A 16660-nucleotide genomic window follows, 5' to 3' on the forward strand; every position below is an offset into this window, starting at 1 on the left:
CTTTCCCTTCTAGAAACTCCACTCATTTTTCTCCTCTCCTTTTTCCTCCCTTATTTCTGCCTAAAGTAAGCAGTGGTAGGAAGAAAAAAATGTTGTGCTCTCTTGCTGTCTGAACTCCTTTGCTTTGTAGTAAGAGAAGACTTGTGAATTTCAGAAGATACTGCTAACTGCTTAACACTCAACAACACATCAGATGGGCTCAAATAAAGAGCTGTGGGCAATAGCAGGTTATTCTGTCTGGTCATAATAATAACTCTCTATCAAAAGATAACTCGGCTCTTGAACCAACAGTGTGATTTAAAAGTCTATTCTCTACCAGTCAGTGTGTATGCACATTAGCCTTACATGTATTGTTTAAGAATTGACGAGCTCAGGTTGGCAAATAAGTGAGTTCAGTTTCCAACCCACAAGAATATTTTCAAATCTTTCCTTCCCACATGAACTACCCAGAGAGTAAAGAAAAGTGTGGTGTGGTTTTTTGTTTGCTTGTTTATGAATTGCCCAGGATAACGCTTCACTAAGGCTGGAAGAGTACACAGTGTCTAGCTGAATGGGTGGATGGGCTACCACCAGCAGCCAGGAAGCCTAGAAATAACCTGGTCTGGGTCTAAGTGCGAATATCATGCTGCCAAGTCTCCTTCTGAAAAGCACAAATGCAAAATATCCCATTCCTGCAAACAAACCAACCAGAAGGGTGGTGCCAAGGACTTTCGGTGCCCTCTTCTTGGCCACCCGGAATGCTGTGGGTAGCACTGCAGAGATCAGTATGTTGTTGACATGTCCTAGAACCTTGTTAAATGTCTTTCTCTTCAAGACACGCTCGTAATAGGTCTCCAAGTTGGGTCGCTTTCCATTTCCCCAATTTCTCCTGGCAAACCCCAGGAACTTCAGTCGATGCAATGTGACAGCAAGCGAGACATCTGCCAGGGTGAAGGCTTCTCCACAGAGCCAGGGCTGATGGCCTTCTTCTATTCAGACAAAGAGCAGAAGAGAATTAGGGAAAAGCACTGTACACATGGACCCCAATGTGGATCTGTAGACTCAGACTTGACAGCAATAGTTGAAGGTCGTGGCCCATTTGCTTGACAGTTACACTCAACAAGTGATTCTATGCTTTAGAGATATTTTATGCAAATGTTTCTGAAGCTAAGGGAGACTTGTCAGGCACCCAAGTGTCTGTGAAATTGGAGGAGCTTCAGCTCAAAGTCTGTCTCCATCACTTTAGAGACATCAGAACAAGAAGCCTCTGAGCAAGAGAAGTTAACAGAGCCTCCTGAATTAGGAAAATAAGTGTGTCTCTGGATGGGGCTTTTCCTTGTATTTCTCCCCTGCCCCAGATACAGGGGGCAGGGGGGAAAAGACGATATTAGTGTGAGAACAATGGTAATACCCACCTTCCTGTAGCCCTTGACCCTTTGTACGCTAAGTAACTAAGTAAGATTATCAAAAACAATAAATAAATAAAGTAAATAAAGAAAAGAAGTGTGTCTTATGAAAATCTAGGGGGTTAAACTTGTAGGACACTCTGAGCTTATTTCTCTTAGTGACTTGTCTAAAGCACAACAGAGTTCTTATTATGAAGCAGGTTTCAAGAATGGCACATTCCACTCTGCTGTCACTGGGAGCAAGTAACCATCTACTTGTCTATGTTTGACGACAGCCTCATCCTGAAGTTAGCTCACAGGTGCAATACATGAGTGCATTAATTCCTGGTTTTATTTATTTCTTTATTTTTGTTGGAAAGTCAGATATATAGAGAGGAAGACCTTCCATCTACTGATTCACTCCCCAAGTGGCTGCAATGGCCAGAGCTGAGCCCATCCGAAGCCAGGAGCCTGGGGTCTCCTCCAGGTCTCCCATGTGGGTGCGGGGTCCCAAGGCTTTGGGCCGTCCTCAACTGCTTTCCCAGGCCACAAGCAAGGAGCTGGATGGGAAGTCAGGCAGCCGGGATTAGAACCAGCACTAGGGCTATCATATAGGGCCCAACCCCTATTTTATAATTTAGATTGAAAAGGCAGCCTAAGTGGGAAAAATTTAGAGCAAGCATTAAAGCAGCTATTCAGGTTATCCAACCAAGCTAACTACTGTAATAACAAATTTGTAAAAAAAATAAATAAATAAATAATAATAATAATAATAAGTTGGAAAGGAATTTCCCAACCGTAACTAATAATATTTCTTTAAATCGGTGATTTTACTGTTTGATTTATTTTTATTTATTTGAAAGGCAGGTATGAAGAGACAGATCTACCATTCACTGCTTGACTACCCAGATGCCCCTAACGGCTGGGACCAGGCCATGCCCAAGTCAGGAGTTGAGAACTGTTTAGGTTAGCAGGGCCAAAGCTGAACCATTACCTGGTGCCTCAGAAGATGCTCATTAGCAGGAGGCTGGAATGAGGGGCAGTGCCAGGACACAAATCAAAGCACTCTGAAATGGAAGGTGGGCTTCTGCAGCAATGTCATCCCCACTATGCCAAACATCTGCAGAAGGATCCCTCATAGCTCAGATAGAGACCAAGTTAAAATGTTCGTGAGCTCAATATCATTGTTAGTGCCATAATTAAAACTGCTCAAGAGTAGTGACAATATAACATAGATTGCAGAGAATTTTCAGTAAAGCCCAAGAACACCCCTGATGTTGAAGAGAAAAAAGGAAACCAAGACACTTACCTGGTGTTTCCTCATTTCTTCTTTGCAACTCAGTCTCAACTTGATCTAAGACCTTCTCCAACTCATCAAGGATTTTCTTCAAATATTTGACATTGTCATGATCAAGCAGCTTTGACTAATAACCAAAATCACAGGTTATTCATACCTGTTTTAAAAGTCTATGTAGAGCAAAGTAAATAAAAGCTGTTATCTCTTACATCCTATCAGCCCCCAAAGTTGACCCCAGATGCATGGGCAGCTCCTGGGAAATCAGATGGGCAGGGAGAGCAGGAAGAACAGGAAGAAATTCCTCTATGCCCAACTCAGAAACAGAACTTCAGTCACCATAAATGAATTCCAAAAGGGCCAGGGAGGAAGAAGCAGTGTGAACCCAGGGAGTGAGAGCATGCTTGGAGGAGAAGAGAACTGATCACGCAGTGTGGGCAAACATTTCTCTTGGGGCCTTCATTTAATGACAATGGGATCAAAGCTGTGAGATTGAGGGAATACAGAGAAAGTACTCATATGCTGCATATGGGCCATGGAAAGACAATTAACAGAAAGTGAAAGGCTGAACATTCACCAAGCTCCTCGCTTTCTGCATCTATTTTATGCAGTTGCATAATGCCTGCATATTCAGGACCTCATCCCATCTAGCTGATCTCTGGTAACTGTCCCAATTGTAGGACAATTGTGTAATAATTTAGGATTCCTTTTAAAGACCTTATTTCTTCACATTCCAACACATACATGGGCCTTATTGCTCCTTACTAGCATGTATAGCAAGTCAGAGAAAACCATGGAGGGACCCCTGAAATTACAAATTCCCAGTATGCTGTATTAACTTGCTTGTACATTTGATAACCTTGAATGGTAAGTGACACGCTTGCTATCTGCTCTTGAAGCAGTGAGCATTAGGTTTCAGTAGAAAACTTAATAAACAGTATTCTTTCTAAAAAGCAGAACACAGACAAAGTAACATGCATACCCATGAAGTGTGATGTTTAAAAGCAGGGGCTGTGGAAAATAGTGGAACTTTACAAACTCCAAACAGTGGGTATCAGTTCAGAAAAACTTGGTTCACTTACTTTCAGTCGCTTCTGTTTCGCAATGTATGCCTCTTGTAAATCTGGATTTTCTTCAGCAAGCTTCTTCAGCTCAGATTCTGTGTTGCCAATTTGGCCTGATAACAAAAACATTTTACCAAATAAAAAGTTACCTTCTCTCTCCTTTACCAGAAACAAGGAGAGGCATGGAAGCTCAAGCTCGGTGGTGGAAACAGCCCTTCAGTACGTGTCCTGGCTTTGCTTAAGACGTATCTAGTCTGTGCCTGTTTCTCCATGTTTAAAATAAAACTATGAGAGTGTCTGTCACACAGGTCACGACTAAATGAGAAGCTCCATAGAAAGCTCCTAGACCAAGGTCCAGCACATCCTGATGCTCGGTGCAAGGAAGTTGTTCTACTTTTCAAGTTTTTCTATAACAGATTTCTCTATATGAATGGAAGGAAAAGCCTTATTTTAAAAAAGTATTAAATATAGATGATGGAATTTGTAGTTGAAACACTGATTTTGAGTGATAGAGTGAATACTTACAAAAGGCATCATGAAGAAGGGGAGGGAGGACTCCCACTGAAACTTTTAAATGTACCTTGATACTATGATGCTATATTTGCTACCACTGCCTATACCTACAATGTTGTGATATGCTTAAATAACAGAATGTTGGACTTGTGACTGTTGCTGAAGGATTATACTATTGTAATAACATAGAGGAAAATGGTGAGGAGGGGAGAATGGAATAGGAATAAAAGGTGAGGGGATGAAATCCTTATACCTATGAAACTGTATTATTGAAAATAATTTTAAAAAACAAATAAAAATGCAAAAAATAGAGGAAGGGGAGAAGGGAGTGGAAGGAAGACAAAGGAGAGAAGACAAAAAAAGGCAAAGAGGAATGGAGGTAGAGAGGGAAGAAGAAAGAGGAAGAGTACAGAAAGGAAGAAAAACTACTTGAGTAGAATGCTGAAATATGATGCATTGTACAAAACACAGTTTCTGTGTTTAGAAGGCTTGGATGAAACACCAGAATCTCACCCCTAACCTCCCTGCCCTTTCTGGCCCCAGGCACCTGTGCTGTGGAGCACACTTCCTCTGTATCTCAATTCTAGGCTACTAACAATTATTAGATACTCCATCACCAGCTGAAGAAATGACTGTTAGCAACCAGACATTTGAAATCAGTGGCCCATAATCCTAGCTCTTCTTATTCCCATTTCATATTTCACAGATTATATAATAATCTTTATATTTCCAAGGGCCAAGCCTTCTAAGTCATATCCAAATTTGGTCCAAAACTGACAATTCAGGTCTGAAAGCCAGTAAATAGTCAACTGAACCCATAAGTCACAAATTGCCCCCAACTAGCTCATGAATCCATCTGTGCTTGCAGTTCCGTGAAGCAAAGTCAGCAAGCCCGTGCCTCGTGGTCTCTCAGTGGTCAGGAGACGTCAGGTTTCAAATAGCAATGAAAAGAAACCTCAGATCGAAACCCATACGCTTGAGATTGTTACGTACTGCGAATCCTCGTGGTTGCATAAGCCGGGATCATGGAGTCCACAGTTAGCTCCGGATGCAAAATGCAGCCATGAGTGTAGGCATCCATTGGCAAAGAGTCAAGCAGCTCACGGTAATGTTGAACTCTTGGGTAATACATGCTTCCTTTATCAGGCATTAATCGGGGTGTTCTTTCTAAAATACACACAAACACAGGAAGAAAAATTACAAATGAGATGTTACATCAAAAACAAGAATCTCATTAACATTTCAACATTGAGTCAGTACATTTAAATGGTGATGTCACTGCAGTGTAGACATTCACTGAAAGAGCCTGATGCACCAGCCCAGATCACAAACCATGATTGCATGACCTTTCTCTCTTTCCTGCAGCCTGCAGACTGCCACTCAACCCTCCAGGTCCAATTATTCATGGCCCTGCCTCCACAAAATATTCCCTAACTTTTTACAACGGCCAACATAAGATTGGCCCAGGTGCATCTTACTCCATGTGCCCAAAATTCATTGTGCAACCAATTTACCAACCTGTAACTATGTATAGAATTTTGCCCTGTGGAAATCTGCAGGACAAAGAAGTCACAATTCAGAGTCTAGTACAGGTCCTTACACATTTTAGATGTTCAATAAAACTTGATTAAGTGGATGAAAACTCATTACAGATCATAAGGACCCACTCCTTTCTATGTGCCAAACAACACCAAGGATGACCCTACTGGTACTACAAAAATGTGAAATGACAGTCTGTACAGAGTAGGAAAAGTTTTTGCTCAAATGCTACAGCTGTATTTTCCCTAGGAATTTCTAACAATTTAAGTTGATGAACAGTAAGTGCTACATAAATCTTCATTTGCAATCTACAATCTAGACTATAGATTGTAAAAGGAAGAACCACATATTCGTCTGTTAAATCCTGTCCTACAATGTTTGACCCAGAGAAGGTGTTCAGTAAATAATGATGAATGTGTGTATCTCCCAAACCCAGGTATTGTAGAATACTTCATCTGAAGAAACTCTGCAGTGGTTAGTGAACATTGAGATGTAGGGGCAGGGTAGGTCTCCCAAGCTCCCGGAAGTCCTCCTACTCCTCATGGAATGCTCTTTGTCATGACTCTGTCATAACATCTTCAAGGCTTTTCATTTCAGAGGCTGAACCAAAAAGAGTGAAAGTGAATGATGTGGCCCAAAGGTCAGGCCTGCAGCTCTTCAGAACCATCTCCTACCTCCAGCTCTCAAACCACGCCCCATGAATGCCAGCTAGCTCGGTCCTACAAGGACAAGAGCAGCGTCAACTTTCTTTATTCATGTTGTGCCAAGACTGTGTCATTTATCTAATTTAATATCCTTCTAGGGATGCCACACTCAATCATAATTGTTGACAGCTGAGAGTCAGCTGCCATCAGCAGAGCATTTCATCTCAAACCCATCACACCAGACCAAGTAGAACAAGTTTTTTGAGCCAGTAAGCTATTTTTAACTTTCTAAGGAAAAAAAAAAAAGATGATTACCCCTAAGGAAAGTGGATAAATGTCAAATTGCCTACTGAAAAGTCCAATTCTGAAAGATGGATGGACAATAATAACCAAGAATCCTACTCCTTTATGTTTCATCACTGACCCATGTAGAAATAAGACAAGTAGGTTGCTAAGGTCACAGCCAGCCTCTGACAGCATGGGAAGTACAGTTAGCTCCTCCTTTGCAGAACCTCAGTAAATATCGCAGGAACCCTAGCAATATATGGTAGACATGTCCATGAGGTTGACATACAGAACCCTGACATTCAAGAAGTTTTCCTTGTGTGGTCCACCAGCCCTTCTCTATTTTGTCACCAAATTCACAAAATATCAAAGCAGATTGCAAAAGAGATTAATTCTGTTAAAATCAGTTATCAATATATTTTAAATTATTAAATACTAATATGTATGCCTCTTTATTAAATAGCAACATATATAGAAGCATGGCCAACAGCTACCATAATAACCAGGTAGAAGGCAGTCTATAATAATTAAATATACAATTTCATATGTTCACAGAACATATCAGTACTTTCTATTGGTACCAAAGTCACAGTCACTGCCGGTATTGTCAGGAATCAGACCTACAGTGGGAATAGAAAGAAATAAGAGATTTCTGTTGGAAATTCACTAATTTCTCCCCATCTGAGATTTTGAAGCTTCTGAATTTTATTCCTAGACCACTAAGGGCAACAGTTCTCAAAACGAGGTCTGGGAATCCCTGGGCTTCTTCTGGACACTGTTAGGGCACAGAGAAAGTCAAGACTATGTTTATAATGTGTTTCTTTTTTACTCTTACTCTCTCTGAAGTATATGGCAGGGTTTTCCAGATGCTATCCTGATGCTAATGCAATGGGTGCTTATACTAGTGTCTTATACATTTTTAATGTCTTATTTTAATGTCTCATTTTAATGTCTTATACATTATACATTTTTCTTTTAATTTTCAAATGAAAAATATTGATATATAAGATCACCAAGTCAACAAAAGCGCCTGGATGTCCTCAATAATTGCCAAGACAAATGGGTTCAAAGATCAAAACTGTCACTGCTCTAGAGTTCCAAGAACCTCAGGGTAATAACCATACATGGTATAACATGTTCAATTCCCAGACAATTGAATTTATGCTTCCTGATTCCGTTAGGCCCTGAGACTTTTCTCCAAATCTTCCTACTTCCTTACTGCGAAAGTGACAAGAACAGGAGAAACGTGTTGAATTGTTTCCTGCGGAAGTCTCATCGAGCCAACAAATGAACACTGCAAAGAGGCACAAATGCTTAAAACGAGCTTTAAAATGCTTTCCTTCCATTCACTGTGTCTGCTGTCTTAACTCCCAAAACACTTTGTCAGACACAACATGAAGTTGGCACTAAACCCAAGTTCTCATCCAAGCCCTTGCTTTCTCTGCTGGCAAACTTCAATGATGCCCTGTCCATCATTACTCAGGCTCTATGCCCTCAGGCCCCATCTCACACCAGAGCACAACAGTATCCTGCCTCCAGACAAAAGACAATGGGGAATTGAGACAATGAGGATTGGGAGGGACTTCTCTTTATCATTTGCATTCTTCCCAGATGGCATCTTTGCTATCACACTAAAAGATGAGAATCTTTTCTCAGTGTTCCACCTTGGTAGGAATGGGAGAGTAGTACTAGGGCAACCTGGGGTAAGATCTGGAAGCAAGGGACTTTTAAGAAGCAGGCCAGGGGAGCCAGCATTGGATAGTGGAGCTGCAGCAGTAGAAGCCTAGCTCAGTAATTGACAGGAAATAAAAAATATTAATGATTAAGTTGTCTCAAAATCTGACTTCCTGAACAGGAGATAAAGCAGGTGGTGTTTTATACACACATTTAGACAAAAAATTGAATGAGGCAAATAGATAGAGATAGATGTATACACACATACACACATAGTTTTATAGACACATCTTTTATACAGATCTTTTATATCACAGAAAATGTGATAAATTATATATACATATATAGATACACACGTGTGTGTATGTGAGAGAGAAACAGACAGACAGAGCAAGAGATAAATAGCAGAGATACCAACAAAAGACAGCAAGAGAAACAGGAAAGCAATAAAAGCATTATGCAGGGGTACAGATTACCCCATCCATTTTCTAGGCTCGGTGCCAAAGGCTAAGTGGACTAACAGGGGTTCTCAGCCATTTAAAAAATAAACAAATAACATCTGGCTTTCTGAAGAGAAAAACCTAAAAAGAAATCAAGGACCTATAGACATGACCTTTCATTATTTTACTATTTTACTACATACACAGCTGGGATCTACTACAAGGGGGTTTATTATGCCTTATTTACAAGAAACATCTCTCTCTTTCTCTCTCTCTCTCTCTCTCTCTCTCTCTCACACACACACACACACACTAGTTCAATAAAAACCAACTCAACTTCATTTCTAATTCTAACCTATTGCTGTTGCCTTAGGTTCTTATTTTACAAATTTAATAAAACAACTGTACTTGTTATGGGACACTAAATACTGTTTCATTGCATTCATACACATTGTATAATGTTTAGTCAGGGTAAATACATTTATTCTTGAAGCATATAACATTTCTTTATAGTGATGCTATCCTAACATTTTTTCTTTCTGGGTTTTAAAAAAATTTTGCTTATTTGAAATATAGCAATAGTGTCTTAGATAACACCCATAATGTAGCTGAATGATATTTTAACTTTGAAATACTCATTCACCAGATGGTGCACAAGTAGAATAGCAGTGGTAAGCAATTAAGTAGGGATCTGAAGCAAAATACATGGTTATAAACTGACTACAATCCAACTGACTATCATAACTTTGGTATCAGAAAGGTCAAATCTAAATACAGCTGACAAAAATACATGTATCACATGATTCGATCAATTCACTTTCTGCTCCCAGGATTTTCTAAGAGAAAAATTTACAGAACTATTTTCGATAAAATATGTACAGCCTACATTGAATGTTTAACTGGTATCATATTTAAAACTCTTATCAGAAACATTAAAATGAGGGAGATCAAAAACTCCTTTATCAGACAATTTGCTCTGTTTGTTGGATACATATAATATAGAACTAGGCCTCTGCATTTTCATGCCACCACCAGTGACACATCACAGACTAAACACTAAGTTTTATTTCAATGTAATCACTAGTTTTAAAGACTCATGGTTGTAACTATATGCTATATTTTCTCCACATTCATTTTTCATTAACACCTTCAGTAGATGTGCTAAAAGGCATTATATACGAGTTTCATTGCTAAACAAAATTATTCTCTAAATGTTATCAATACTGGCAATGCATCAAATGAAAACCATGTTTTTAACACAGTAACTTCAAAATTAATACTTTTCAGTATAGGTTATGCACATTTCAATATCTGCAATTATATTTATTAGACATATCATAATCAGCCTTAAACAATTTTAGCATGAGGATTATAATGATATTTTCCAAACTAAATTATATTTCCTAATATCTAAAGATGATACACATAGAAAAAGATGTGACACATTTTAATGTGATTATATATTAAAATATCAAAATTAAATTTTCATCATATGGTATCACTGATTCCAGGTTACAACTGAGTAATAACTACCACATATTTCAGTATTTTATAGTTGTTTCATACCATATATTTTATTATTTAATAGCCAAATTAACATTTTGGTGAAAAAGGATAAGAATACAAGAGACAGCTATTGTGAAAATTCCACATTTAAGACCAGTGTCGTGACAAAAGGTCTAAGCTGCTGTGTGATATTGGCTCTCATATGGGGGAAGTTGGTTCAAGTTCCAGCTGCTGCACTCCTGATCCAATTCCATGTTAATGTGCCTGAGAAAGCAGGAGAACATGGCCCAAGTGTCTGGATCACTGCAACTAACAAGAGAGAATCCAGATGGAGTTCCAAGCTCCTGGCTTCAGCCTGGCTGAGCCCCAAGCGCGGCCATTTGGGGGAATGAACCAGTGGATGAAGTTCTCTTTCACTTTTCCTCTCTCTCAAAACTCCCTCCCTCTCCCTTTCTCTCACTCTGACAATATATCTTTTAAATAAATGAATGAGTTGAGTGAATGATCTTTTTATGAAACCCATATTATTCATCTTATCACATCCACCATTCCTGATTTTCTTTACTGTCATCTCTCATCTAGGTTAATTAATGGCGTGTTTTAATATAAAACATTCATGTCTACTGCATTCATGTATGCAATGAAAAAAGTATTAGGTATGTGAAAAAGAGCATAAAACATAACAATAACAAACCCATATTTTAAGAACAATTTGGAACTGTTAAGTCTTTATTATTATCTTTTTTTAAAAAAGATTCATTTTATTCATTTGAAAGAGCTACAGAGAGAGGGGAAGATACAGAAAGGGGCTTTCCATCTGCTGACTGATTCCCCACATGACCACAAGTGGAACTGGGCTACTGTGAGTCCAAGTGCTTCTTCTAGGTCTCCCTTTTGTGTGCAAGGACCCAAGCACTTCAGCCATCCTCTGCTGCCTTTCCAGGAGCACTAGCAGGAAGCTTGATATGAAATGGAGCAGCCCAGTCTTGCACCAGTGCCCATATGGAATGCTGATTTTACAGGTGGTGGAGGCTATTCCCACCGTGCCACAACACTAGCTCCAAAAATTATCTTTGAGGATTAGTAAGATTTTGAAGATTTGATAATCCTTAAATATCTTATGATCCAGCCCCAAATTAATATCCCAGAAATGGCTACCGAGAAGGATAAATGAAGCAAGAGCTCCACATTAGGCCTCAGGACAGCAGCCATAACTGAGTATTCTACATTCCTTGGAAATAGCATTCATGGCTATGCCATTCTTCCACTGACTGCATTAAAAAAAATAAAGAAACACATAGATATCCTCCAACTTATTTCAGACAAAAGCTTGAAAAAGACTATCCTGAATATAAAAATTCCTCCTCCTCTCTCTGCATTACCAATTATTTAATGGATCATCCCAAAGTACAAGGATAATAACTATTGACTAAAATAGGTTAAGAAATTACTCCAGGTCAGAAATGATCAGTTTTCTTATAATTCCTAGCTGACAAATAAGAAGGATCAGCCAATAACAGTGATAACAGAGAAAAAGATACCAGATCACGCCTTTCTGAACTATGCATGAATGGCTACACTAAGTCTCCTCTCATATAACCATGTACAACTATATACAACTAGGTGCAATTGTACTCCTTGGGAAATCTACCTGCTTGTCATTTTAACTTGGCAACATTCCTCAAAGTTATGTCCATAACTGGAAAAAAATTCCCAGTGTTTCAATTAGCTCATAATTCCGATTGTCCCTCACTACTCACACTATTCTAGACAGAATCGATACTTTTAAAATAACCTGGCATTACATTAACCTTTCATGTAAGTATTAACAAGTTCCCCATCCTTCCTTAAACCAGCTGATTTTTTTAAATGAAATTTGCATATTACCCTTAGTCTTACTGAACTTTAGCATCCCATTTTTCCATGACAAATACGTCATAAACTAAATCAACACTATTTCTGCTTTTCTATCATCCACAAATCTAATAGTATCTCTTCTATAGCAAGCCATTTATGCAATTGGTAAGTTCAAGTCAAGCAAATGGGATACAAGAACGTCACCAGGTATCTCCATTTGGACTGACATCTATTTCAAGAATTCATGCATTTTACTATCCACAGCTTTGAGGATAGTTCTTAGTAAGACAGACACTGCCTTTGATCTTGCAGTATTTAAGAAGATTCACAAGTAATTCAAGTATGACAAAAAAATTACTATTCACAAAATGAGGTTACAGCAATATTTCAATACTCTGAGACAAACTTCACCTTAATCAGAGACTGAACTAGTCTTAATTCATAAAACTGTTACTCCTTTGCTGTCTTCGAATCCACCATAAATGTGAGTCAGCCCAAGCTACCTTATCCTCTAATTCAATAAATAATAATCAAAAGAACAGCTTTGTATTTCTCTCGATTGGTTATTTAAATATAACTATAACTCAGCAGGACTCAACACATTTCAATTTTCATGTTACTGTAAGGTAAAATCAGAAGGGAAATTATTCAGGAATATTTTAATAAAATATGTAATATTAACACAATACATAAATAACATAATAAACTTTAAGAAAACAAAATTTAACAAAGTAACACTACCATGCTTTAAAAAACCATATTTTATTTATATCATGGAATTTCTCAGAGGAAAATAATATAAGGAGAAGAAAGCAGGAGGTACAGAAAATAAGGGGAATGATGATAATAGTAGCAGTTGTTGACCCAGGACTGATACCAAGAGATTCTAATATGTCTTTTCATTTATTACATATACACCATTTTTATAATTTGGGTAATTTAAAATGAAGTTCTTACACAATTGTTGTATCACAGCATAGTTACTTTTCCTAAGAGATATAGATTATTGTTAACAGACTTGTCCATTTCCAAAAAGCTCAAGGTTGAGAAAAAAAGTGTCTTATATCAATTTAGTCACTGTTTCCAGGACAGTCTCTGGCATATAAATTTATAGCTTAGCAACAAATGGTGAAGAAGTAGTTCTTTAAACTTTCAGCCTCAACCAAGGCCACTCTTAAAACCTCCAATCAGATTGAACAACCCTAGGGAACTAACACATGGATTAACAAGGGGACACAGCCCCTCCCCCAAATAAAATAGAGGTAGCCCATTGCTGATTTAACCCCTACTCCATTTAGATTCATAATTATTTTTCTTTTAAGACATTTTTCAGGCTGCTAACTTCTTTTCCCAGCATCAAGGTTTTATCCTACCTACCAGCATAACTGGTGGCAGATGAAAAGTCACAGGACCTCATCCAACTTCCTTTTTAGAGAAATGTGAACATTGGAGCCTCCGTGTGCACTCAGCTCTGCCAGAGGTCAGCTTTGTAATCTCCAGCAAAGCACTGATGCTACAGTTCATCTCCCAGGGCTGTCTGCACAGCCTAAGTGGCCAAGTATGGGACACAGTAGAGTATGAAGGTTCAGGAGATGAGACTGCCACAACACGGCAATAAAAAAAGGCGATTCTTTTTCTCTTTCCTCAGGTACAAAGTGGGGATTACTAAGGAATCAGACCTATCTTAGAATGGGTTCTTCTCAAGGCTGAATAGAACTGAAATTACAAAATACTTGATAACAAAAGCTTTCAATAAGTGATGATTAATTAAAATCACTATGTAAATTATAACCGTATGTTTCCCTAGAAAAGATACTAAAATTCTCTCGTTGAAGAAATAACTGGGACAAATAACTCAAATTATACTAACAGTCTATTCTTTATTTATTCCTATTTCTTCCTTATTTTTAAGATTGAAGTTAACTTTCTTAATGTGCATGTAGAACCAATACTAGGAATTTGGTTTTAATATTAAAAAAGATTCCTACCACGACCTACACATCTGCAGGAGTTATTGCAAGTGAACCTAAAAAGAATGTTTCAATGAAACATGAAATTCTCTTAAATGGAACTGTAGTAATTTAAGTTGATTTATTTTATTTATATGCTTATGGAAATGGAAAAGTTTTCAATCACTAAAACATGAGAGAAAGAGACAGAGAGAAAAAGAACAAATTTGTGTTGAAAGTAATTCCAAAAAATCACAAATAGCCTTAACATTACCATCCAGGAAAGTCTGTTCAAGATAATCAATGATCTGAGTGGCCTCACAAATTATGTTTTCCCCGTGGATAAGGACAGGCACTTCTCCAGTTGAGTTCAAACGCATAAACCAAGGCTCATTGTGCTCACTCAGGGGCAGACTTACATCATGTTCCTCGCACTTCAATGCCTTTTCAGCAATTACCAAGCGCACCTGGAAGAGTTCACACTGGTTACTACAAGCACCCCCGCTTTCCATTAAATGACTTGCCTAAGTGGCCTTTTGGACTTTCCTGAGTTATTAACACTTCAGGACTTTCTTTAATGACTCCTCGTCCGGGAAAGCATACATGACATACTGCTAGCATCTTACTCTTGTAAATTAAAAAAAAAAAAAAAAAAAGAATGAAAAGTATTTCACAGGCATTCACCATTATTTTCTTGGCATCCTAATTCTCTCTCCTAGGACAAGAACCTGGAATACAGGGTCCTTTATGCCTTGCTGAGGAGTGTGAGTGCGACAAAGATTGAAAGAAGGTACCAAGATGGCATATTGGTACTTGCCTGCCCTTGCTTGTGTAGGCAAGGCCGCCGGGCCTAACAACGAAAGGGATGCTTTCTGTCGCGTATCAGCAGTATGGCATTGCCTGCACCATATCTCACACCCGCTCCCCACCGATGCACATCCCTGCCCACAAGGTTGCACCTGCCCAAGATAGGACGCAGGAGGCGGATTCCCAGTGCACCTGCGTGCCTGTAAAGGTCCGAGAGGGAGCTGTCCGGGTGCTGAAACCCGATCTACGCCGCCCTTGTAACCAATACCTTTACCTTTTGAGAGCTGAAGGAATGCGTCCAGTGGTAAAGAATGAGCTTAACCTCGGCGTCTGGCTTGCTTTCCGCCAGCAAGGGCGTACCCCCTCTCTGTTCGTCCTGCCTGCGAGCCATTTCGGTGTGCAAAGCAAGGCTCGGCCTGTCTGTCCTCCCTGCTGGTCTCCCTCCCACTCCCCGCCGCAAAGCGTCTGGGTTTTCCGCAACGCCTCCAGGGGCCCACAAGACCTGGGAGGATGTACGAACAGGCTGCTGGGAAGTGTAGTTTAGCCAGGAAGAATTGCGGGGCGTTGTCGCCCACAGAGCCTGGCCTGCAGGGAAGACTCTGGAATAGGGAGGTCAACCAAACAGGCCCTTGGAGGGTTTTAAGAAGGGATGGAGTGTGGTTCTTAAGGAGACAATGAAAATGTTGGTAGCAAATGTTACAACATCCTGGGAAATTACTGAGATCTAAATGCATGTATTTTCTGAGATATTTTAAATTCTTTTTGGAACCTTCCAAAGAAAACTAAGAGCAAAGCAACAGATTAATCTTGTGTGCACAATGGGTCATGCAAAAAAAAAAAAAAAAGGTTTTTTTTCCTCATAAACAACTAATAAATCGTGATATCAAATAGCCTTGTTGCTAAATGTATAGATTCATGTCCAAGTGTTAACATTTCTTTTTTTAAAAAATAAGCTTACATTTTAATTCCATTTTGTTTCTGTTATTTTTATAGAGATATTTGTCTTATAGACTTGAAAGGCAGAAAGAGAGTGTGCGTTTCTGCAACCAGTGGTTCAGTCCACAAATGGCCAGGGCTGGATTAGACTGCAGCCAGGAGGTAGGACCCCAGTCCAGGTGTCCCATGTGGGTCATGGTGACCCAACCATGGAAGCCATTACCAGCTGCCTCCCAAGATGCGCTTTGTTAGGAAGCTGGAACTGGGAACTGAGCCAAGACTTGAACCCAGGCTTTCAAGCACCTACTCCATTTCTCCACTGTTTAAAAAAAAAAAAAGATAATTTTTATTGCACTAATAGGATTTTTGTGAAAACTGGGTACGCAATTAAATGTTAGGCTCTCAAAACAGCCTATCATGTTGTAAATAATATTATTCACAGATTCAGTTGCCTTATAAGCATTCTTTTTATAGCCAAGATCAGAACCTTAATGCTATACTGGTCTGGTTATTATTATATACCTACCACAATGTGACATCACAGTAGATTGATCAAGTTTCTCTTTCAGTAAATAATAATGATAGCGATAATAATAACAGTGATAAATTCTTGTGTAACTTATTCACAAATATTTACTGAGTACTAGTTGTATCCCAGGCAAAGATGAGGAAGAATTCCTTTTAGTCAGCTTGGTCTTACCCAATCCAAATACATAAAATATATAAGGCAACTTGCTTGATAACTTAGTCACACTCCTAGAGACTCAAGTCCAAGATTGGGTGGTCCT

At 38.9% G+C, this 16660-nt stretch overlaps 1 protein-coding gene across 2 annotated transcripts; it reads right to left on the bottom strand.

Moving 5' to 3' along the window:
* Positions 1 to 534: 534 nt before the first annotated feature.
* Positions 535 to 15389, bottom strand: GDAP1 (ganglioside induced differentiation associated protein 1). Of its 2 annotated transcripts, XM_040995583.1 has the most exons (6): positions 15211 to 15389; positions 14404 to 14596; positions 5229 to 5402; positions 3741 to 3835; positions 2674 to 2788; positions 535 to 968 (listed from the first exon to the last, which is right to left on the bottom strand). In XM_040995583.1, the coding sequence occupies exons 1-6, from the start codon at positions 15325 to 15327 to the stop codon at positions 586 to 588; spliced, it is 1077 nt and encodes a 358-aa protein (XP_040851517.1). In that variant the 5' UTR covers positions 15328 to 15389; the 3' UTR covers positions 535 to 585. The 2 variants fall into 2 exon arrangements, with proteins under 2 accessions (XP_040851517.1, XP_040851526.1); XM_040995592.1 differs by lacking the exon at positions 5229 to 5402 and having other exon boundaries at positions 586 to 968.
* Positions 15390 to 16660: the final 1271 nt, after the last annotated feature.

The sequence above is a fragment of the Ochotona curzoniae genome, unplaced genomic scaffold, assembly GCF_017591425.1.
Source record: "Ochotona curzoniae isolate NIBS_2020 unplaced genomic scaffold, NIBS_Ocur_1.0 contig_1071, whole genome shotgun sequence".
NCBI classification, from domain to species: Eukaryota; Metazoa; Chordata; class Mammalia; order Lagomorpha; family Ochotonidae; genus Ochotona; species Ochotona curzoniae.

Bases quoted from the DNA above. Each gene is read 5' to 3' on its own strand.
- GDAP1 (XM_040995583.1), bottom strand. From the start codon at position 15,327: ATGGCTCGCAGGCAGGACGAACAGAGAGGGGGTACGCCCTTGCTGGCG. The intron at 5,403-14,403 runs GTAATGTTAAGG...TGTGTATTTTAG, and splicing joins TGAACAGACTTTCCTGGATG to AAAGAACACCCCGATTAATG. The intron at 2,789-3,740 runs GTAAGTGAACCA...TTTGGTTATTAG, and splicing joins CGAAACAGAAGCGACTGAAA to TCAAAGCTGCTTGATCATGA.